General features: G+C 49.8%; 3 protein-coding genes across 6 annotated transcripts in view; 1 reads left to right on the forward strand and 2 right to left on the reverse strand.

Moving 5' to 3' along the window:
- Window positions 1-525: 525 nt before the first annotated feature.
- Window positions 526-11,744, reverse strand: TOR1A (torsin family 1 member A). 2 transcript variants are annotated; one of them, XM_008005959.3, is made up of 5 exons: window positions 11,442-11,733; window positions 10,231-10,496; window positions 6,412-6,587; window positions 6,187-6,314; window positions 526-1,801 (listed from the first exon to the last, which is right to left on the reverse strand). In XM_008005959.3, the coding sequence occupies exons 1-5, from the start codon at window positions 11,713-11,715 to the stop codon at window positions 1,551-1,553; spliced, it is 1,095 nt and encodes a 364-aa protein (XP_008004150.2). In that variant the 5' UTR covers window positions 11,716-11,733; the 3' UTR covers window positions 526-1,550. The 2 variants fall into 2 exon arrangements, with proteins under 2 accessions (XP_008004150.2, XP_072878112.1); XM_073022011.1 differs by lacking the exon at window positions 526-1,801 and adding an exon at window positions 4,472-5,507 and having other exon boundaries at window positions 11,442-11,744.
- Window positions 11,745-15,108: 3,364 nt separating this feature from the next.
- Window positions 15,109-23,085, reverse strand: C12H9orf78 (chromosome 12 C9orf78 homolog). The gene is made up of 9 exons (XM_008005955.3): window positions 22,920-23,085; window positions 22,479-22,538; window positions 21,133-21,184; window positions 20,922-20,992; window positions 19,390-19,467; window positions 18,365-18,562; window positions 16,907-17,043; window positions 16,701-16,799; window positions 15,109-15,758 (listed from the first exon to the last, which is right to left on the reverse strand). Exons 1-9 carry the CDS (start codon window positions 23,000-23,002, stop codon window positions 15,667-15,669), a joined length of 870 nt encoding a protein of 289 aa, XP_008004146.2. The 5' UTR covers window positions 23,003-23,085; the 3' UTR covers window positions 15,109-15,666.
- Window positions 23,086-23,185: 100 nt separating this feature from the next.
- USP20 (ubiquitin specific peptidase 20) overlaps window positions 23,186-24,004 on the forward strand; it is a 46,196-nt gene continuing 45,377 nt past the window's right edge. For 2 of the 3 annotated variants that reach the window (XM_008005956.3, XM_008005958.3), the window contains exon 1: window positions 23,186-23,280. The gene's annotated coding sequence lies outside the window, so the exon portion shown is untranslated. The other variant, XM_008005957.3, reaches the window with a different exon arrangement.

The raw sequence follows: 24,004 nt of genomic DNA on the forward strand, positions 1-24,004 counted from the left end.
GTCACTCCCAGGGACGTAACAGGCCGGCTGTAGCTAAATACCACGAACTTTCTAATGCTTGGAGCCATCTTTAGGGCTTGGGTGCCCTAGTGGGACCCCATGCAAGCTGGGGAGCCATAAGGCAGAGGAGACTTGCATTAGACCTGCAGCTTAGGCCACCAACTCGTCTTCTGTGCCTACCTGAAGTGGTTCCTGCAGTGCTCTCCGCAGCAGCAGCCGCACCCATGGGAGCACTGCCCACGTGCGGGAACACAGTGCTTACCTTAGTCTACAGTGCTGTTCCTGCTGGCATCTCAGCTGTACTTGAACTCCGTGGCTGGGTGTCAGGAGCTCCAAGAACCGCACAATGGAGGGCGACTTCCCAGACCACTGGGCGAGGGGACAGAGCCATCGTAAGATCCTCAGATCCCTGTGTGAGACTTTCTTTCCAACCTGGATTGTTCTGCTAGGTCTTCACTCGCAGTGTCACCTCACAAGGCCTACAGTGGAGGGGCACTTCCCCCTCTTCAAAAACGTACTCACCAATGACACATGCAAAATTTTATTGTAAAACGGTAGCCATTTGCATTTATAAAGACAGACACCGTTCTCAGCATCCTCAGAAGGGGCGGCTAAGCTTTATAGGAGGTTTCGGGGATTTGACTGAATGTAACAAAAAATAGTATAAATGAGGAAGACTTAATGTGGCAAAATTCACATAATTTAGAATCCACAGAGCACGTGTGGCTCATTCGGAATGGACAGTGAAGGGCCACCTTTTGCAAAATAGAGTGACTGGCAAGTGACAAGCTGGAAATGCTTTTCTTTCAAAAGATTTGTTCTAACAAATGTTGATAGTGTTGCCAAAATCATTCCCACAGCTCCCTTTGTTGCTAAGGTTAAAACCCTTGGAGAGGCTGTTTCAGGTTTATCTGTGGTGCCTGAAGGCATCCTCTTACCTACTTGTCCTTCATCTAAACACTTCATTGCCCCGACAGCGTCCGCTGGGACCATCCTGGGACAGAGCTGGCTCGTGCTCCAGCCACATCCCCGGCAATGCCCTCCTGTGGCACAAATGCCACGTACGTGTGCTTGGGCTCATTTCCAGTAAAGATACATCACAGTATATGTTATAGTGACGGGAACTTAAAAAACACACACACAAGGCCAACAACTTAGAATCTAAGCAGTCTCTCATAATGTTAAAAATCATTTTAAATAAAGTTACCACATTTTCAATAAAACTGATTCATCCTTCCTTGAAACAGAAACACTTGGAATTAAAACATAATTTGTAAGAAATCATGAGCCCTGCGATGCGTGGGCTGGCAGCTGGCTCCTTCCTTCTGTGCGGGCTGGGGAAGCTTCGTGTCCTTGCCCATGGTCCCTCGGTGGCCTACAGGCACCAGGGGGTGGAAACAATGCCGGGGAGAGAATTCCTGTCACATCAAACAGGAAACATTCACTCTGATTCCTCTTCCAGGGAAAGGAGCTGGGGGAGGAGGCGTGAAACGACTGAGTGTTGTTTCTTTTCCAACTCCAAGCAGAGACTCGGCTGCCAATCATGGCTGTCAGTCATCGTAGTAATAATCTAACTTGGTGAACACTGTTTTGCAGCCTTTATCTGAGAAAACTCTCTCCTCTTTGGGGAAAAATGTCATCTCCTCAGCCACTCTGCTTACAATGTCTTCATTAGTTTCATAGCCTCGGGACTGCATTTCCACTCGGATACACATTTTTAGGTGTTTGTATTCCAGGGGGAGGAAGGGAACAAAATAATCAATGAGGTTCCGGTCAATTAAGCTACTATGCCAGAAGCCACCTGGGAAGAAGAAACAAGGTGCTGTTCATCCACATCCACCCACCCACCCTCTACACACCTCCTGGGGGTCACTCACCCACCCTCCCATCTGTCCCACATACACACACTGGGGGTCACCCTCCCATCCATCCCACACACACCTACTGGGGTCAGTCACCCTCCTATCCATCCCACATACACATACTGGGGTCAGCCACCCTCCCATCCATCCCACACACACCTACTGGGGGTCCCCACCCTCCCATCCATCCCACACACACCTACTGGGGTCACCCACCCTCCCATCCATCCCACACACACCTACTGGGGGTCCCCACCCTCCCATCCATCCCACACACACCTACTGGGGGTCCCCACCCAACTATCCCACATACATATACTGGAGTCACCCAACCTCCCACCCATCCCACACACACCTATTGGGTGTGCCCTCTCCTTTGCAGAGCTCCAGATCAGTGGGGAAGGCACATGTTAACAGGCACCAAAGGGACATCCTCTTTACACTTCGGGCTGGGGGAGGCCTCCCAAGGTATGACTTAAGAGATTGAAGATGGGAAAGAGGTCCTGGGGCCCAGGAACAAGCAGAGGCAGAGGGGAAGGCAGAGTTCCACAGAAAGCAGGAGGCAAGAAGAGTTCCCAGGAAGGACTACCAGCCATGCTGGTAATTTACTCTCCCTGGAGTTTCAGCAGCTGGACTAACAGGGAAGGCTGCTGCGGCTGCCACAGTGCCCAGCCCCTACAGAGCATGTGGGCACCAAAACTAGCCTCGGGAGTGCGGATGTGCAGCCCACGCCGGGCTCCCTGTGAAGGCCTGGCCTTGGCCGTGTTTTCTCCCCTGAATGTGGGCTGGCTCCGCACCTGCCCCATCCACTCCTCCTGGGCTCCTGGAACTCCTGACCCAGGACACCTCCTCCCAGCCCCAGATGACACAGCACACACTATGTCGCCCACCAGCCCACGCGTGTCTTCTAGTGAGCTGATTCCCTTCTGCTCTGCCATGTAATTCTGGGGCTCCGTCCCTAACCCCAGCTCCTCCTCATTCACTGGGTTAATGCGTTTCATGCCCAACAGTGCTTTGCACACGATTGGTGCTCAATAAATGTGTGGCTGACTGATAGAGTGGAGCCTGTGGCCAGGGAAAGAACAGAACCAACCACTGAATGGGAACAAGGGGCAGTCTCACTATCACGAGCTGGTTCTCAGAGGCCTGCTCTCTGCCAGGCACGCCCTGGGCCTGGGGACACAGCTGAGGGCGGACAGCCCTCACGGCTTTACCACTCTAGGGCAGGAGACACCCCACAAACCAGGAAACAGTCTCCGATGGTGCTTGGAATGACGAACGCCGCACAGCAGAATGGACACGGAGAGCGGGAGGTGGAGCAGGTTGGGCGGGACCTCAGGGCAGAGCCCGAGCGACAAGGACCCAACCACGCAGACCCAGGAATGACAGCAGACCTCAGACCCAGGAATGACAGGTGACCTCAGGCAACCCTGAGACTTTACAGTTATCTCCTGAGGACTCCCAAGTTTGCCCTCCCAGCCTGATGGCCTCCCTGGAGCTTTGCGGCTCTGCTCTGATGCCCTGATGCCATAGTCCACTGTGCTCGCCTGTCCTTCCTGCTGTCCCTTCCCTTCAATGGCAGCGCCACCCTTCCCATTGCTCAAGTCAGGTCCTTGGTTCTTCTCATTTCCACATACAATTCTGCAGGAAGTCTTAGAGGTTCTACCTTCGAAACACACCCAGAACCCGACCATGTCCCTCCACCCCCATCACTTCCACACTGGTTCCCTGGCCCTGTGGCTGTGGGTCTGTCCTCCACCCAGTTGCCAGCAAGGTCCTGTGAAGGCCTTGTCAAATCACAGCACCGCCTGCCCAGGACCCTCCAGGCCTCTCTCTTCCACTTGGAATAAGACTCAAGGTTCACCATGGCCCACCAGGCTTTCCACGGTCTGCACCTTCACCCCCAATCTCGCCTCTTCTATCACCTCCTGTTCCCCTCCTCTGTTTATCCTCAACCAGTCACAGTGACTCCAAGCACAGGCCCCGCTCAGGCCCCTGGATGTACTGTCCGCACTGGGGAATGCTTTTCCCTTAGACATCCACATGGCTCACTCCCTCGGGTCAGCCCAAATGCCACCCTCACAGGGAGCCTTCCCTGTCCACTCTATTAAAGCAGAACCCATCCTTACTCTGCACCCCAAAGCCTTTCTTTTTTTCCTCTACTGGTGCTGGGAAGAAAGATATATATATATATATATCCATGTGTGCACATGTGTGATGTGTGCATATGTACTGCATGTATACACACAAACACATCACACACATCAACGTATGTATCTCCCATCATCTGATACATTTTCTTTCTTTATTATCACTAGGATGTAGGATCTATAAGGGCAAGAATTTCTGTGTTTGTTCACTGCTGTGTCCCCAGTCCTAGGTATGATGCCTGGCACCTACCAGATGCTCCATATCCATGTGTTGAATGAATGTTCAGCCATCTGCCTGAGGCCACAGTCAGTCTGTGGGCCAGGGCTGCCCGACTCCCAGGCTGGTGCTCCTGAGTGCCGTGTAACCTCCGCAGCGTGGATTCGAGGCCATTGGGCTCATCTGCCTCAGCATCAGGCTAAGGTTTCCGCTGCATGTGCTCATGTTTTTTGGCAAGGCAACAAACTATCCAACATGTTACAAAATGCTTGTCTTGCCTCAGTAGTATTCCACTTGCACACACTGACATACGGTACCCCATGTTGTTCACTAACTGTAGGATGAATTTCCTAGCAAGTCTGTCTCAAGTGAGCCCTTCTGTCTTTGTCATCTCCAGAACCTGAAGCGCAAAGGCTTGAACAGGCAGCCCTGCACAAGTCATAGGTCTTAGCCAGTGAGTTAGCCTCCATTATGCTGGCTTTCCGCCTCCCCAGATTCAAGGTCAAAGGTCTCATGACATTCCCTGGAGAAGTAGCGAGCTAAAACTTAAAAGCTCAGGTTTTAGAATCAGAGACACTGAACAGGCTGCACGGCCCCGGGCAAGCTGCCACATCTCTTTGAGTCTCTCAGTCTCTACACTACGAGGTATGGTGAAGACTGAGTGAAATCCGCAGGCAGAGTGTTTCACACGGTGCCCAGTACAAAATAAGGGTCCAACCACTATTTGGCTGTTGCCCTTGGGCAATGAAGAGAAAGGTAAAAACTAACAGGTCATCTCTCCCCTTGAGCTGCCCTTGGCAGCCTTCGTTGCTCAACTACTGGCCCTTTCTTCTACAAAGAAAATCGGCCGGGCGCGGTGGCTCACGCCTGTAATCCCAGGACTTTGGGAGGCCGAGACGGGCGGATCACGAGGTCAGGAGATCGAGACCATCCTGGCTAACCCGGTGAAACCCCATCTCTACTAAAAAATACAAAAAACTAGCCGAGCCAGGTGGTGGGCGCCTGTAGTCCCAGCTACTCCGGAGGCTGAGGCAGGAGAATGGCGTGAACCCGGGAGGCGGAGCTTGCAGTGAGCCGAGATCCCACTACTGCACTCCAGCCTGGGCGACAGTGCGAGACTCCATCTCAAAAAAACAAAAAAAAAAACCAAAAAAACCCCCAGCAGGCCAGGTATGTAGCTCATGCCTATAATTCCAGCATTTTGGGAGGCTGAGGCGGGAGGATCACTTAAGTCCAGGAAGTCAAGACCAGCCTGGGCAACATAGGAAGACTCCGTCTCTACAAAAAAAAAAAAAAAAAAATTAGCCAGGCATGGTGGCACAAGCCTGTGGTTCTACCTACGTGAGAAGCTGAGGCTGCAGGATCACTTGAGCCTAGGAAGTCAAGACTCCAGTAAGCTGAGATCACACCACTGGACTCTAGCCTGGATGACAGAGTGAGACCCTGTCTCAAAAAATAAGCTGGGCGCGGTGGTCACGACTGTAATCCCAGCACTATGGGGGGCCGAGGTGGGCGGATCACCCGAGGTCAAGAGTTAAAGACCAGCCTGGCCAACATGGTGAGACCCCGTCTCTACTAAAAATGCAAATATTAGCTGGGGTGGTGGTATGCACCTGTAATCCCTCAGCTATTCAAGAGGCTGAGGCACAAGAATCGCTTGAACCTGGGAGGCGGAGGTGGCAGTGAGGCGAGATTATGCCACTGTACTCCAGCCTGGGTGACAGAGTAAAACTATCTCAAAAATAAAAATAAAACAGCACTTGTCAAACATTAGTGTTCATAAAAGTTACCTGGAGTGTATCAGTAAAGATTCCCCTCATGACTCGGAAAGGGACTGAGAATCTGCATTTCTTTCTACCCGGCTCCCAGGTGATGCTGACAGTGACCCTGATGCTTTAACACTTTGGGTGCAGGATTAGGAACCAGATGGGACTGGCGGTGGGATGGCCCTACTCACTGTTCTTGTTATTGAACACCGACACAGACAAGGCATGTTCAATGTCTTTGAGCTTGATGTCTTCCCTCTGCTTTCCACTCCTCCAGAAATCCAAAGCCACATCTGTGATCCTTTCTGCTCCAGCATTGCTGCAAAACAATTCCAGCGGGTAAGGATGGGGTTTTCTCCTAGAGCTTGGAGACTTGGGCTCGGGGCCCATCCATCACGTCCTAGCCCTGATCTTACCTGAGAAATATGAAGATGGCTTTCTGGTAGGAGACCCCATCCACCAGGTCATAATAGTCGAGGAAAGGCTTGATGGCATCTATGAGGCCTGCATGCATCTTATCCATTTCATCAAATATGAAGATGGACCTTGCACAGGCACTCACGTTGCCTCGAATCCACAACTGTAACTGATCCTGAATTACAAGGTGAAAAAGCCAACACAAAGTTCTCAGCCAGGGCCATCAATCAGCTCCTTCTACCACTAAGAACCGCAGCTTCACTTACAGACCACTGTGCACTCAGCACTAAGAACTTTACACACACAAAATCTTCTTTGTTCCTAACAACCCCATGGAGTGAGCACTATCATACCCATTTTACAGATGAGGGCAACTGAGGCACAGAGCAAGCTTACTCCACTTGCCCAAGAGAGTGGAGTAAGCTATACGGGGCAGAGCTGGGACCTGAACCCAGTCCTGTCTCACTCCAAAGCCCGATACTCTGATTACAGTTCCCACGCTGCGAGATGCCACACAGATGCTGTCAGAGCTGCTGCTCTTTTGTCATCAAAGGCAATGTGGGATGTCATGAGGATACTGATTTTTATTTGAAAAGGGGGTGAGGTTGGGCACGGTGGCTCACACCTGTAATCCAAGCACTTTGGGAGGCTGAGGCAGATGGGATCAGTTGAGGTCAGGGGTTTGAGACCACCCTGGCCAACATGGTGAAACCCCATCTCTATTAAAATACAAAAATTAGGGCCAGGCGTGGTGGCTCATGCCTGTAGTCCCAGCACTTTGGGAGGCTGAGGTGGGTGGATCACCTGAGGTCAGGAGTTCAAGACCAGCCTGGCCAACATGGTGAAACCCTGTCTCTACTAAAAAAAGATACAAAATTTAGCTGGGCATGGTGGCAGGTGCCTATACTCCCCGCTACTCAGGAGGCTGAGGTAGGAGAATTGTGTGAACCCGGGAGGCGGAGGTTGCAGTGAGCTGGGATCACGCCACTACACTCCGGCCTGGCAACAGAGCAAGACTCCATTAAAAAAAAAAAAAAAAAAAATTAGCCAGGCGTAGTGGCGGGTGACTGTAATCCCAGGTACTTGGGAGGCTGAGGCTTGAGAATCGCTGGAACCTGGGAGGCGGAGGTTGCAGTGAGCTAAGATTGCGCCACTACACTCCAGCACTCCAGCCTGGGTGACAGAGTGAGATTCCGTCTCAAATAATAATAATAAACAATAAAATAAAATGAAATAAACAAGGATTCATTCAGACTTGTTAGGCTCCAGCAGCCAGGATTTCCTACTCTGGTGACCTACCAACTTATATGCAGTAACAGGGAACATGTACTGAGCGTGCACAATGGACACAACAATATTCTAAGCACTGTTCATACAACTTTTTTTTTTTTTTTTTTTGAGACAGAGTCTCACTCTGTCACCCAGGCTGGAATGCAATGATGTGATCTCAGCTCACTGCAACCTCTGCCTCTCAGGTTCAAGCGATTCCCTTGCCTCAGCCTCCTGACTAGCTGAGACTACAGGCACCCGCCACCATGCCCAGCTAATTTTTGTATTTTTAGTACAGATGGGGTTTCACCATATTGGCCAGGCTGGTCTTGAACTCTTGACCTCAAGTGATCCACTCTCTTTGGCCTCCCAAAGTGCTGGGATTACAGGTGTGAGCCACTGCGCCTGGTCTGTTCATAAAACATTGTACTCTGACCTCCCAAAACCCATCATGGTAGTTACCACTGTGCTCCTTCTTTTACAGATGAGAAAACTGAGGCACAGACAAGTGAAGTAACTTGCCCAAAGTCACAGTTATTGTATTAGTGAAGCCTCAATTCCAAGATGACCAACTCATCCTGATTTGTCTAGAATGGTTCTTGCTTGTTTGGGACAGGGTCTCACTCTGTCACCGAGGCTGCAGTGCAGTGGCTCTCTGCTCACTGCAGCCTCGACCTCCCAGGTTCAAGCCATCCTTCTGCCTCAGCCCCCTAGCTGGGACAACAGGTGCGTGCCACCACGCCTAATTTTTTTGTATTTTTTAAGTAGAGATGGGGTTTCACCATGTTCCCCAGGCTGGTCTGGAACTCTTGAGCTCAAGGGATCAGCCGGTTTTGGCTTCCCATAATGCTAGAATTACAGGTGTGAGCCACCACACCCGTGGAACATTAGCATTTCAGTACAGAACCGCTGGACAGTGGGTGACCCACGTGCTCACCCAAACAGAAGGGAAAAACGTGTTCACATTTTTCCATGGATACAGTCAGGGATAAATAACTGATTGAGGCCAGGCATGGTGGCTCACGCCTGTAATCTCTGCACTTTGGGAGGCAGAGGCAGGTGGATCACCTTGAGGTCAGGAGTTTGAGACCAGCCTGGCCAACAAGGTGAAACCCTGTCTCTACTAAAAATACAAAAATTAGCTGGGTGTGGTGGCAGGCGCCTGTAATCCCAGCTACTTGGGAGGCTGAGGCAGGAGAATCACTTGAATCCAGGAGGCAGAGTTTGCAGTGAGCCCAGATCAAGATCGTGCCATTGAACTCCAGCCTGGGCTACAACAGTGAAACTCAGTCTCAAAAAATAAACAAATAATAACTTTTGCCCACCTTGCAGGTCTGTTACAAGGATCTAAAAGGCAACAGTTAACATTTATTTGTAACATGCACCAGGCACTTTACACACTTGACAGACAGAGTTCCCTGGATTGTTACAAGCAACACTTTGTAAGTCAGAACCTGAGTCTCAGGTCAGGCAACTGTCCTAAGACTATGGAGCTGGGAGAGTGTTAGGACTCAAATCCAGATGTGTCTGCTGCCAAAGCCCAAGCTGCTAATCAGTGAGTTCAACCATAAAAGCTGTTTGCCACTGGGCGAGGTGGCCCACACTTGTAATCTTAGCACTTTGGGAGGCTGAGGTGGGCAGATCACTTGAGGTCAGGAGTTCGAGACCAGTCTGGCCCATGTGGGGAAACCCCATCTCTACTAGAAATACAAAGATTAGCCGAGTGTGTTGGTGCATGCCTGTAGTCACAACTACTCGGGAGGCTGAGGCAGAGAATCGCTTGAACCAGAAGGCGGAGGTTGCAGTGAGCCAAGACGGCGTCACTGCACTCCAGCCTGGACAACAGAGTGAGACCCTGACTCAAAGAAAAAAAAAGGGCAGTTTGCAACAGTAGGTTCAACAAACTTAGGACTCTCTGCGTATGTTTCCTCTTTCACAAAATGAGTGAGATGTGACCGGGCATGGTGGCTCACGCCTGTAATCCTAGCACTTTGGGAGGCTGAGGTGGGCGGATCACCTGAGGTCAGGAGTTCGAGACCAGCCTGGCCAAGTTGGCAAAACCCCATCTCTACTAAAAATACAAAAGTTAGCTGGGCGTGGTAGCAGGAGCCTGTTATCCCAGCTACCTGGGAGGCTAAGGCAGGAGAATTGCTTGAACTGGGAGGCAGAGGTTGCAGTGAGCCATTGCACTCCAGCCTCCAGCCTGGGTAGCAAGAGTGAAACTTCATTTCAAAATAAAGGAAAAAAAAAAAAAAACAACGAGTGAGATGTGTTGATCTCTAAGATGGATTAGATCATGTCCACCTCTAAAATCCCATGACCCTACAAACTCACTGGACCGATTTTCAGAACCCACCACAAAGCTTTGATGGTGTTAACTGCTCCACGCCTCTCAAACTCTAACTTCTACACCTTTCCAAGGGGAACTGAGACACGAACCGTTTTCAGGGCTCACTCATTTCCACACAGAATTCCCAAATCTCATCCCACAACAAAGAGACCCCAAACCCGATGACATCCAGGAAGGGGTTCCAAGCTTCCATCCTTGCCTTGTACAAGGTGATGTTTGAAGCATGTGGAAAGTGCAATGTGGCCACAAACAGGTGGACATAGTCACTGTTCAGACCACCCTCGTAAATATTCTCTGCGATGATCTTGCTGACGAAATTTTTGCCGGTGCCTGTCCACCCGTGCAGGGAGAGGGTGAGAGGTTTCTTGGGCTTCGGATTGTTTATGAAACCAAACACAGCATTTAAGATGATTTTCTTTGCAAGATGCTGTCCAAAGAGCTTGTTGTCCAGATCCTTCTGCAATGCTGGGGGAGACAAAGCCAATCAGGAGGAGGGAAGAAATAGTGACAAAATGCAGCGACATTTACAGCCCATGAGAAAGTCAGCAAAGCCGACTAGCTCTTCAAGCACCTTGTGAAACCTCAAGTACTGCGGTCTGTAAGCTCCTGGCCCAGAGGGGACAGTGGTCCAGGGAGCCCTCCCTTTGCTGGTCCTGCCTATTCTAAAGCCCTGGCCCGGTTCCTTCCCGAAAAGGCCCTTGGTGCGGGTGCCACTGCCGCTGCCACCAGTTTGCACCTCTAACCCCTGTGCTGCTCCTCCCACCCCAAGGCAGGGCGGGGAAAGGAAGCAGTTTGTTCCCTCCTGGTGGGCTCCGAAGGAGTCCTCACCATCCTTCCTGTCTCCCACTAGGCTATAAAGGAAGCAGAGCCCACTTCGGAGGGAGGTTACCACCAATCCACCCCCAGCTTAGCACAAAGTCGGCCAACCTGCAGCCCGGCTCCTCAGGTCTCCAACTGAAGTCTGGCCCGTCCGTGGTGGCCGAGGGGCCAGGCCTCATCCTGCAGGCGGGCCGCTCGGCTTCCGGGGTTCGGCCCCCGGGGACTCAGCTCTGCCCAGGCCCGGCCCTCCTGGGATTTGACCCCTATCCCGGCCCGGCCCTAGTACCATCCCCCAGCCCCAGCCCCCGCCCCGATCCCCAGCCCCCAAGCCCCGCTCCAGCCCTAGTCCTAGCCCGGCCCTAGTGCGATTCACCAGCCTCAGCCCCAGCCCGGCCCGGCCCTAGTGCCATCGCCCAGCCCCCAAACCCCGCTCCAGCCCTAGTCCTAGCCCGGCCCTGGTGCCATCCCCCGGCCTCCATCCTCCATCCCCTGGTCCTAGCCCAGCCCTAGTGCCATCTCCCAGCCCCAGCCTCCAGCCTCCAGCCTCCAGCCCCCGCCCCAGCCCCCGCCCCAGCCCCCGCCCCTGCCTACCCTCCCGGCTAAGGCTCCGCTTCTGCCCGCAGCACTCGGCGAAGAGGCAGTAGAGACGCGGGTAGATGTAGCCGGTGAGGACGCCGGCCAGGGCCAGTCCCAGGCTGATGGGCTCCACCGCCTGCACCACGGACGGCGCCAGCAGCAGCAGGCCCAACGCGGCCCGGCCCAGCTTCATGCCCGGACCCGCGCCACCCTGCGCGTTCTCGCGCCGACCGCGAACCAGTACCACCGCCAGACCCTCGCTTCCGGTTCCTCCTCGCGCGGTGGCCATCTTTCTTCAGGGCAGCCCTCCTCCCGACGCCGGCGGCCGCCATCTTTGTTCGGTACAAAGCTCTGTTTTGCTTCCGGAAGGTCGGATCTGCACCGCCCCCGTCGGCCACGTGTTTTTGTTTGTTTATTTTAAAGTAATGGACGTTATTTTTGCCGGGCGTGGTGGCTCACACCTGTAATCCCAGCCTTTTGGGGGGCTGAGGCGGGTGGATCTGCTGAGGTCAGGAGTTCGAGACCAGCCTCCCCAACATGGTGAAACCATGTCTTCTACTAAAAATATAAAATTAGCCAGGTGTGATGGTAGGCACGTAGCTACTGGGGAGGCATGAGAATCGCTTGAACCCAGGAGGCGCAGGTTGCAGTGAGCCGAGATCCCAGCACTACACTCCAGCCTGGGCGACTGTATTCCCCCCCAAAAAAATGGATGTTAATTTTTAGAACAGATTCACAGAAAAAATTGATAAGATAGTACAGAGTTCCCATGTGCCACACCTCCCTGCAATTTCTCCTATTACTAAAATCTTACATTAGTGTGCTACATTTGTTAAAACTAACGAAGCACTGTTGTTATATTAACTAAAGTGTACAGTTTATTCGGATTTCCTTCCTTTCATGCCTTTTTTCTGCTCCAGGTTTCCATTCAGAATACATTACATTTAGTTGTCATGTCTTAGACTCCTGTTAGTGACAGTGTCTCAGCCTTTTGTTTTTATTTTAGCTGGAGTGCAATGGCGTGATCTCAGCTCACTGCAACCTCCGCCTCCCAGGTTCAAGTGATTCTCCTGTCTCAGCCTCCCGAGCAGCTGGGATTACAGGCATACACCACCATGCCTGGCTAATTTTTGTATTTTTGGTAAAGACCATGGTTTCACCATGTTGGCCAGGATGGTCTCGATCTCCTGACCTTGTGATTCACCCACCTCAGCCTCCCAAAGTGCTGGGATTACAGGTGTGGGCCACCATGCCTGGCCTCAGCCTTTTATTTTTGATGACCTTGATAGTTTTGAGGAGTACTGGCACAATCTTTGGTAGGCTGGCCCTCTACTGGAATTTGATGTTTTTCTCAGGATTAGACTAGCGCTATGGGGTTTTGGAAGGAAGATCACAGAGGTGAAGTGCTATGCTCATCACATCCTACCAAGGAAGGGTTCTTACTGTCAACATTACCTATCACTGTTGGTGCTGACTTGATCACTTGACTGAGGTAGTGTCAAGTCTCCGCACTGTACACTTATTCTTCTCCCCACCCCTCTTTTCTCTACTGTACTCTTTGGAAGGAGGTCCCCATGCACAGCCCACACATTAAGGAGTTGGGGATTTTGCTCCACCTCCTTGGGAGCAGAGTATCTGCAGAGATTATCTGGAATTCTGGATGGGAGATTTGTTTCTTCTCCCCCATGTATTCAATCATTTATATCAGTATGGACCATTGTTATTTTATCCTTTGTGTTATAATACAGTACTAATTTTTTTTTCTCTCAAATTGTTCTCATTTTGGCCACGGGGAATTTAAGTGGTTCTTTGTGCTCCTCTGACCTACACCCAGTGTATACCAGTTTATTTGGGTTTGAGTGCTTCTTTCCTTTCTGCCACTACAGGATGCTCCAGGCTCATCTTGTATATTTCCTGCCCCAGTCCTAGAATCCTATTTCTACGAGGAACCCTGATTCCTTTCATTGTAGAATGGCATTAGAACCTGGATGGGCATGGTGGCTCGTGCCTGTAATCCAGCACTGTGGGAGGCTGAGGCAGGTGGATCACCTGAGGTCAGGAGTTTGGGACCAGTCTGACCAATATGGTGAAACCCCATCTCTACTGAAAATACAAAATAATTAGCTGGGCATGGTGGCGTGTGCCTGTAGTCCCGGTTACGCAGCAGGCTGAAACAGGAGAATTCTTTGGACTCAGGAGGTGGAGGTTGCAGTGAGCCGAGATCATGCCACTGCACTCCAGCCTGGGTGACAGTGAGACTCCATCTCAAAAAAAAAAAAAAGAAAAAGAAAGAAACCAAGGTCTAGGTGCTAGGTGTGCTTCTTGCTGAGATGTCATTTCTTTCAGGCAGTCTCAGCTGACAGAACAAAAAAATGTATGTATATACTATTAAACACACACATATCTATAAATATTTCTAGGTAAACATCTGTACTTACGTTAAGCTAAACATGAGCTCATGCTGACATCTCCAACTCTAATCCATTACACGGATCATTGGAGCCTCCTCCCCTTGCTTATCTGTGAATTCCCACCCCAACAGTGAGAGACCTGGCTCCCTCCATCTGGCGGCCACTTTTAAGCTGGGTAAGAGATTACTCATTTTCCAGCAAAGGGAACTCTGGCAAGTGAGAACTGTTGATCATCCACTTATTTGCCTGTTCATCCCATAAACATGTGTTACGTTGTTGTGTGCCAGATGTGCTAGGCCTTTAGTATTCATCTTGGGTTACCCTTGTACATCGTTGGGACCTGTTAAATGGTAGTTGAAATATCCTGAAAATATTTTTTAAGGTTCAACTTTTTCATATTGGATTTAAAATAATACTTTTGTGCATTTGTTACAAGCCAGACACTATAGGGATCATTCATAGTTTTGAGGACTGCCTATGTGTCAGATTGTGGGCTACGCCCTGGGGTTTCAAATTTAAAAATTAGGCATACATGGTTCCTGCCTTCACTGACCACATTCAAGTGGTGGAGGAAAAAAAAAATCTCCACTTTACAGATGAGAAAACTGAGGCTAAGAGTGAAAAGGATCTGTCCAAGGACACAATTAGTAAGCTATGAGCTGGGCTCTGATGTGACTCCTGGGCCAAACCACCATAACCACAATACCTGCTGTAACTCCGCCCGTAAGTCAGCCAATCTACTCTTTCCTCTTCTGGACCCATGTGGATGCCTCAGGAAAAATGAGGGCACAGGTAAGAAGGTACTTGACAGTTAGCAGGTTGCAGCATGTCTATGACATTTGAAATAAATGAGAAAATCCATCTCAGTAATTCAATTTTACATTTAAGCTACCCAAACCATGGGCTTTGAAAACATTACCTGATGTTAGTATAAGGAAACATAATACAAACAATATGGTTGGATTCATTTTGAAATTTAATAATTCAATTCTAATAGTAATAAGAAACATAGTTTATGCTTTTTCTTTTTTAATGAAAACAAACAAGTAATTTTGTAAAAGTCAGAAAACACTAGTATCCTTCTGATCTCATTCTAGATTTTTCTGTCAGTTGGACCCACTCTAATCAATGGAGGATGCATGTCTGACCCCATCCCAGATATGTGAAAGCAGAAGACACGATGCATCTATAATGAAAGCACAATCTAAAGGGTATTATCACACCGTGAAGTTTCTTCCTGACCCAGAACAAATATTAAGAGAAAGACAATATATTTACAAACAAGATTTAATAATGCTCAAGAATACAGTTTGCCCCCAAATGGAAAATTACACATTGTTTTGTTTCAAAAAGTTATAAATTTAGTGCCTGAAAAATCCAGCAGGTAAGCAGAAGGACTAATAGGGTCCGTTTCTGGAACTGTTCGCTAGCACATGAGCATGCTCTGTCCAGGAAGCCATTTTTCTTTTCTTTTTTTTGAGACAGTTTTGCTCTTGTTGCCCAGGCTAGAGTGCAATGGTGCAATCTCAGCTCACCGCAACCTCTGCCTCTCGGGTTCAATTGATTCTCCTGCCTCAGCTTCCCGAGTAGCTGGGATTACAGGCATGTGCCACCACGCCCGGCTAACTTTTTTGTGTTTTTAGTAGAGACAGGGTTTCTCCATGTTTGTCAGGCTGGTCTCAAACTCCCGACCTCAGGTGACCCGCCCACCTCGGCCTCCCAAAGTGCTGGGATTACAGGCCTGAGCCACCATGCCTGGCCAGGAAGCCATGTTTCATGGGAGGGATATAGGGAGAGGAAGGCGCTATTTACATCCCACTCTGCACAGCTCAGTACCGCCTATTCATTTTCTTGAACTTCTCATAATGATAGTCATCAGTTGCCTTCTCGTTAGCAGGACGCTTGCGGTTAGGAGGGGACCCTGAGAAGGAAAATAACAGGAAAGGTGGTTTGCCATGCTGGAACCCACTGCTAGACTTTACTCTATGTAGGCAAAGACTGTTTCCTTCCCCACGGGAGCCCCAGCGCCTAACCCAGTGAACATAGTAGGGCCTCTGTAGACACTTATTTGTCTTTTTTTTCTTATTTTGAGATGGAGTCTCACCCTCTTGCCCAGGCTAGAGTGTAATGGCATGATCTAAGCTCACTGCAACCTCCAACTCCCGGGTTCAAGCAATTCTCTTGCCTCAGCCTCCTGAGTAGCTGGGATTACAGGCACCTGCCATGATGCCTGGCAAATTTTTGTATTTTTAGCAGAGACGGGGTTTCACCATGTTGGCCAGGCTGGTCTTGAACTCCTGACCTTAGGTGATCTGCCTGCCTTAGCTCCCAAAGTGCTGGGATTATAGGCGTGGGCCACCGAGCCTGGCCAATACCTTTTTCTTTTCTTTAAAAAAAAAGTTGTGGTCTCACTCTGTCACACAGGCTAGAGTGTAGTCGTCCAATCATAGCTCACTGCAGCCTTGAACTCTCTGTCTCAAGCGATCCTCCTGTCCCAGCTTCCCCAGCAGCTGAGACTACAAGTGTGAGGCACTGCACTCAGCTAACCTTATGAGTAGCTTTTATTTGTCCTTACTGAAATTTTCTGACTTCTTGAGTCTCTACTGTGCTTGAGAATATGAGATAGTATGCTTGATACTGAATTCTCAGAGCAATCCTAACAGGTAGGTTCTATTAGGATTCCCATGAGGAAACTGAGGCTTAGAAAGGGGAAGGCACATAGTCATGGTCCAGAGCGTGGACTGGAACCCAGATGGCCCAGCTTCAGTGCCAACCTCCACACTGTCCCCCGCTGCACCCTGCCTCCCTGGGCCCCCACAGAGCTGAGCACTCCAGGCAGCCCCGAGGCCTTTGTTGCACTCACGCTCAGGCTCTGGCTTCTCCGTGTCGCCTACTCTCAAGGGCCGGGCCTTGGGCTCTTCTTTGTTTCTCCGGATGGGTGCGTTGAGCTCTTCATGATAAACTGGACCCAAAGACACCAGGGGACACGTTAGATGGAACATGAGGTTCCTAGGGACCTCAGCCCAAATAAGGGAAAGGGGGCAAGACCGCTCTCCCTGAGGGGCTTACATCTGTTGTGCTGCACGTAATTCACGGCCATGTTGGTAGGCACGAAGGAGGTCTCGCTGTCTTTCTTCTTGTTCTGCTGCTCTGCCAGCAGACGGGCCTTGGCATCCTCCGTGGAAATTATATTTTTAATTTTAGCACTATGGAGAGAAATAAACCACACCACTTAGAAGATGATAGCACCTTACTACTCAGATGTGAGTGGTGAGGCTGGCAGCCCAGCAGGACATAAGAAAATCATGTGTCCTGGGACACAGCTCTCCAGTTTACCAAGCACACTTGTAGTCACATTCTCACGGAACTCTCACGGCCGTCAGAGAACCACAGTTACTCTGCTCTTCTGATCAAGAGCAAATTGAGCTTCAGAGAAGTAAAATGCTTAAGACTCAAAGTTTGTAAGGCCGGAAAAGAGCCTAGAAGCTTCCCAACTTTCTACTGTACCAAAAGATTATTCTGACAATTGCACTTCTTCCATGACAATCCCCTTTTAAAGTGGATATTTTGTTTTAAGAAGGATCATGGGGAGAAGAGGTGGGTGAGCCTTTAACATGGCTCCTGCTAGAAGAAAACAGAAGAATAAAGGGCCTGATACAGCTGTCAACAGAGGCTAAAGAACCACTTTTGCTTTCAGCAGCCAGGGGCCCTTACTACTCTGGCCAAGCCTTCAGCAAAACTTCTAGCAACAACCTGCCAGAGACAATCTCGTTTGTATTTGTAGGATTCTAAGGACACAGATAAGAACATGGGGTCTCACTACACTGCCCAGGCTGGTCTCGAACTCCTGGGCTCAAGCGATCCTTCCACCTTTGCCTCCCAAAGAGCTAGGATAACAGGCACAAATCACCATGTCTAGCCTTTTTTTTTTTTTTTTTTTAAAAAAGGGTCTTACTCTGTCACCCAGGCTGGTGTGCAGTGGTGCAATCATGGCTCACTGTAGCCTCAACTCTGAGCTCAAGTGAGAGCCCAGCTAATTTTTTAAATTTTTTGTAGAGACAGGAGTCTCACTATGTTTCTCAGGCTGGTCTCCTGGCCTCACGTGATCCTCCTGCCTTGGCCTCCCAAGTACTGGGATTATAGGCGTAAGCCACCACACCTGTCTCTCATAAATTTTTTTTTTCTTTTGAGATAGAGTCTCATTCTGTCGCCAGACTGGAGTGCAGTGGCATGATCTTGGCTCACCGCAATCTCCACCTCCCGGGTTTAAGCAATTTCCTTCCTCAGCCTCCCAAGTAGCTGGGATTACAGGTGCCTGCCACTATGCCAGGCTAATTTTTGTATTTTTAGTAGAGACGGGGTTCCACCATCTTGGCCAGGCTGGTCTTGAACTCCTGACCTTGTGATCCACCCACCTCAGCCTCCCAAAGTGCTGGGATTACAGACATGAGTCACCGCGCCTGGCCTGTCCCCCATAACTTTTAACTGGAAAGCACTGTGTCTTCTGCCTATGGGTCTCAAACATACTCGATGCCCAGGTCCACCTCAGGAATGCCACTCAGCATCTGGTTGGAAAGCATTTCCTCCGTCTTCTTTGCTGAGGAAACACGGATGTTTTCGGGAAGTTCATAAAGACAATCCTCTGCATTCTTTGGCTTAACCTTCTGTTCCTCATGTTCCACGATCCCTTTCCTCTTCTTCAGCTCTGTCTCAATGTACTTCATCCTGAAGTGAGAAACACACAGGCCTCAGGGAGGGGCAGGAAACACACCAGGTATCCTCTAAATTAGTGGTCCCCAATACTGGCCCACAGACCAGTGACGGTCCATGGAGAAACAAGAAAAATACAAAATAACTTGAGTTTTTTCATCAAGTTAGAAATTTTCCACTTAAAGCAGCACCAACCTATGAGGTTATGTCCCACTAATCTATTGGTGTTAGAATGTACAGGTTTTTTGAAGACAGAAAGATGATGGTTTGCCAATAGCTTTGTTGGCAAAATAAAAAGTGGGCAAGGCCATGTTTTATCCCTGCAATGTTTTGGGGAAATATTACTAGTCATGAAACCACCTTTGAAAAGAAGTTTTATTTTTTGTTTTTGGAGACGGAGTTTCACTCTTGCTGCCCAGGCTGGAGTGCAATGGCAAGATCTCGGCTTACTGCAACCTCCACCTCCCGGGTTCAAGCAATTCTCTTGCCTCAGCCTCCTGAGTAGCTGGGATTACAGGTGCCCACCACCACACCCGGCTAATTTTGTATTTTCATTAGGGACAGGGTTTCTCCATGTTGGTCAGTCTGGTCTCGAACTCCCCACCTCAGGTGATCCGCCTGCCTCGGCCTCCCAGAGTGCTGGGATTATAGGCAAGAGCCACCGTACCCGGCCTGAAAAGACCTTTTAAGAGGTTTTCAAAGTTCTTAAGCTGGGAGGTAGAAAGAGAGGGGCCAACTTTGACATCTAGAAAATTCTAGAAACGTCATCTGTTGACTAAATATCTTGGACTCTGACTGGGGTCCAGCCCCAGTTGCTCACAGCCAAACAGACTGACACTTACATGTCTGCATCCTCATCCCGTCTGTTGGTTTCTGCAGAAAACGATGTCCCCAGGTGCAGGTCCTCCTCTTCACTGATCCTGAAGGGAGAGAACAATGAGGCAGAGCTTTCAAGCCACAACTCAGTGAGGCTGAGTTTTATGTTCTAAGAAGAAAACAAAGACACAAGCATTTATAATATACTATTTACATTTGGCAAAAAAAAAAAAAAAAAAAATGCTATAGTATAATATGTAAATGAAAGAAACTCTAGAAATATACGCAAGCAAACTGTTGGCTGCTAGTGATACCTCCAAGGATTGAGTGGATACCCTTATCCTTAGGTATCCATGGGCGATTGGTTCTAGTGCCCCTCAAGGATACCAAAATCTGCAGATAGTGAAGTCCCTTATATAAAATAGTGTAATATCTGCATCTAATCTACACACATACTACCAAGTCCCTTATATAAAATAGTGTAATATCTGCATCTAATCTAGGCACATACTACCATCTGCTTTAAATCATCTCTAGATTACTTTTAATACCTAATTCAATATAAATGCTATATAGTTGTCACAAAAGTACACAGTGTACTTTTATTTTTTAAACTTTTGAATTATTTGAATGTTTTATTTATTTATTGAGACAGAGTCTCACTCTGTCGCCCAGGCTGGAGTACAGTGGTGTGATATCAGCTCACTGCAACCTCTGCCTCCCGAGTTCAAGCAATTCTCCTGCCTCAGCCTCCTGAGTAGCTGGGATTACGGGCGCCTACCACAACGCCAGGCTAACTTCTGTATTTTTAAAAGAGACAGTGTTTCACCATATTGGTCAGGCTGGTCTCAAACTCCTGACCTCAGGTAATCTGCCTGCCTCAGCCTCCTGAAGTGCTGGCATTACAGGCATGAGCCACCACAGCTGGCCTGAATGTATTATTTTTGTTAATTGTTTTTATATGAAACTTCCCCCATGGGTTCACTTATTTTATTTGTTTGAGATAGGGTCTTTCTCTGTCACTCAGGCTGGAGTGCAGTGGTGTGATCACAGTTCACTCTAGCCTCAACCTCCCTGACTCAAGCAATTCTCCCACTTTAATTTCCTAACTGGGACTACAGGCACATGCCACCACACCCAAAGATATATACACACACACACATATACATACATGTACACATGTACATGTGTGTACATATATATGTACATGTATTTCTTTTTTTTTTTTGTAGAGACAGGGGTCTCACTATGTTGCCCAGGCTGGTCTTAAACTCCTGGACTCAAGCTAGCCTCAGCCTCCCAAAGTGTTGGGATTATAGGCATCAGTCATCATGCCTACAACACACTTTTACAAAAGGAGTCTACCAGCTTGGCTCTAAGTTAACTTTTAAAGACTTTCTGCTTTCTTTGTTTTTAAATAACATACCCTTTGCAAAGCATAAAACCTGCTTCAAGATGTCCCACTAATGCTGCTGCTACAGGCCTCAGCTCTCTGAGGGAACCTAGACCCAGGCAGCGGCTAAAGGTGAATTTGCATATAAGCCTGTCCTGCACTTACTTATCTTTGCCCCTTTCCTTCAGTTTCTTCATATCCACCATACCACCTGTCTTCATCTGAAAGGGATCATCCTGCGGAAAGCAAACACAGTTAAGAGGAGGCATCTAAATAAATGGTAGTGGAATTTGTTTTCTGTAAAGCACTCACTCACTCACGGAAGAGCACTGCAGGGAGGGTTGCCATCACTACCCAGGGAAGACCCATAACTTACCACTAGAGTTGTCTCCTCTTGTACCTTCTCTCCCACCAGCAGGGCCACAGCACTGAGCAAAACCAAAACCAGGAGAGGGAGAGAGAGAAATGGCATAATTCAGAGATGAGGAGGAACCCTCTCGGGTATGTGGATTGCAACATTAGTGCAAGGGTGGGATTTGAGGGGTGGGCAGGCAAGCCGGCTGGAAAAGCCTATAAGCATAAAACAGGGCTCAACAAGCACCGTACATGCTGGAAGAAGGGTGGGCTGGTGGTGAAGTGGTACACTTTCCCACTTTCCTGTAAAGCCATTTGGCATTATCTTGGCCCGGAAATCTCATTTCTAAGATACTCTCATCATGGAAAGTGCAGCTAAATTTTTTTTTTTTTTTTAATTGAGACGGAGTCTCGCTCTGTTGCCCAGGCTGGAGTGCAGTGGCGCGATCTCTGCTCACTTTGCAAGCTCCGCCTCCCGGGTTCACGCCATTCTCCTGCCTCAGCCTCCCGAGCAGCTGGGACTACAGGCGCCCGCCACCACACCCAGCTAATTTTTTGTATTTTTAGTAGAGGCGGGGTTTCACCGTGTTAGCCAGGATGGTCTCAATCTCCTGACCTTGTGATCTGCACACCTCGGCCTCCCAAAGTGCTGGGATTACAGGCGTGAGCCACGGCGCCAAGATAAATTTAAAAGAATATCCACTGCAACCTTATTTGATAGTAAAAATTTACAAAATCACCTACATGTCCCAAAACAGGGGATTTGTTAACAAATTACGATACACACATCTGGTGGAATATTACGCAGCCATTAAAAAGGTTTTCTGAAAAATACTCCACAATATGGGTGAATGCCCACAATGTCATAATGAGTTGAAAAGAACAGGGAATAAAAGTATATAGAAAGTTGTTCACAATCTGAGAGAGAGAGAGAGAGAAAAATAACAGATTGGAAAGAGTATTAAATATTAATGCCAGGGCATTCTCGGGTGGCTTTGCAAGGAAAAAAAAATGTTAACACTGGTCACTTCCGGAATGGAGAATTATGGGTGTTTTTTATTGCCTTGACTATACTTTTCTAAATTATACAAACTCTTAACGATCGATATGCATTTCACAATTAACTGGTTTTAAGAAAAAACGCGAGTTAGTGACCTGTTTTTGTATCTCTGGAGCACACCCCAAGACGGCACAGCTGAGGGCAGGTCCTGGTTAAACATTTGCAAAGAACGCTATTCTCCAATTTGGGCAGTGGAAAGTGTATAGTGTCTCAAGAGAAAAATCTACGTCTGAGGAGATATGTGCGACAGCGACCCGGACGCGGATGTGTCTGTCGTCCCCGCCTCCTCCTCCCGCCGTGGTACCCACCTCACCCCGTTGGGCCTCTTCCTCAAGTTCTGTACCTCTCTGGTCTCTTCCAGTTTTAATCTTTAAAAAAAAAAGAAGAAGAAGAAGAAAGAGCAATGCATAGGCTGAGTGACTCCCCGCGGAATCCAAAGCTAACAGAGCCAACAAGGCACCTTCGTGCGCGTCCCAGCCCCGCTGCTGAGCCACCAGCACAGTGGTCCAGAGGACGACCTTGTGTCTAGACCCACCGGGAGTCAGAGCCACTGCGCATCCCGGAGGCATCTCTCCCAATTGTGCGGGCTTGGGACCCCGGCCTCACCACTTGAGCCTCAATTTCTGCGTCCGCAGAAGGAACCACCATCCGGGCTCAGTTAACAATGTCAGCGAAGCGCCCAGCCGGTGGTGAGTCCCCCAAGCAAGTCTATCTCTACCAGGCCCATGGGAGCCCCGCCCCAAACGCACCGAACCTCCTCTGAGTCCTGCTCATCTTCCTCTGACTCCGAGTCGCCCCGGCGGCGACGGAAAATCTTCCGGACGACCGGCATGCTGACAACCTCCCAACTGTCCAGCCGCCGCGCCTCTGCGCAGCGGCCTAGGCTGCTTCCGGCGCGCAGCAGAGCGGTCAGAGCGCCTGACCCGTCTGGTCCCGCCCCCGGCACGCACAGCCCGCGTGGCCACGGCCCCTCCCCTGGCGTCAGCCTCTTCCGATTGGACGGCGAAGGGAAGGAGGTGGGGCGTCCCCAGACCACCCCACAACCCTGCGCGGCGCAGCGGAGGGGGCGCGCTTGACTGACAGGCGGCGGTGGCGCGGTTGCGAGCGCAGGTGAGTTCCGGGCCACCACCGGCCGCATCTGTGGGCCGGGCCTCTCAGAGCATTGGCGACCCCAACCCGGGTCCGGGCTGACAGGGCCTGGCCTCGCCAGGTACGCCAGACGCTGCGGCCAGGTGAGCGGAGCCCGGGAACCCCGCCCGCCGCCGCCCCTCTCCCCTCCTCCGGTCGGCGCCCAGGGGGTCCTCTGGGCCCCAGCACCCCACTCTGAGCCCACTGGAGGCTCGTGGCTTTTCCAGAACCAGGGCCGCCCCCCTCTTATTTCTGCCGGGGCCTGACCTAGCGTTGAAAGCATCCGCGTGGCGTCTCGCGTCTCGGGCGCTGACTTTTCTTTCCTCGGGCTCTGAGCCCTGACGTGCGTTTTTTTCTTTAGGAACAAAAGATGACCACTTCCCTGCGGTGCTGAATTAGAGTCCCAGCGCCGACCGCCTCACGAATAATGGCCCCCAGCTTCTCCGCGAGGAGAGGCGCGTCTGATGTTTTGAAGCCACGCAGGAGGGTTTGAGCCAGGGGGCTCCTCCTCGGTGCTGGCTGGCCAACCCCTTGGACTTTCACGGGCCTGGTTTTCCTCCTTTGGTCAGGAGGTCTGTCGCTCTACCGTCTGCCCCTTCCCCCCCGAAGATACTGTGAGGATAAAGTTTATTTGAAAAACGGTTATCAGCAAACGCTTAGGAAATACCTAAATGCATAAGTAATGGCGTCTAGGACTTTTAAGAAC

The sequence above is a fragment of the Chlorocebus sabaeus genome, chromosome 12 (genome assembly GCF_047675955.1).
Source record: "Chlorocebus sabaeus isolate Y175 chromosome 12, mChlSab1.0.hap1, whole genome shotgun sequence".
NCBI classification, from domain to species: domain Eukaryota; kingdom Metazoa; phylum Chordata; class Mammalia; order Primates; family Cercopithecidae; genus Chlorocebus; species Chlorocebus sabaeus.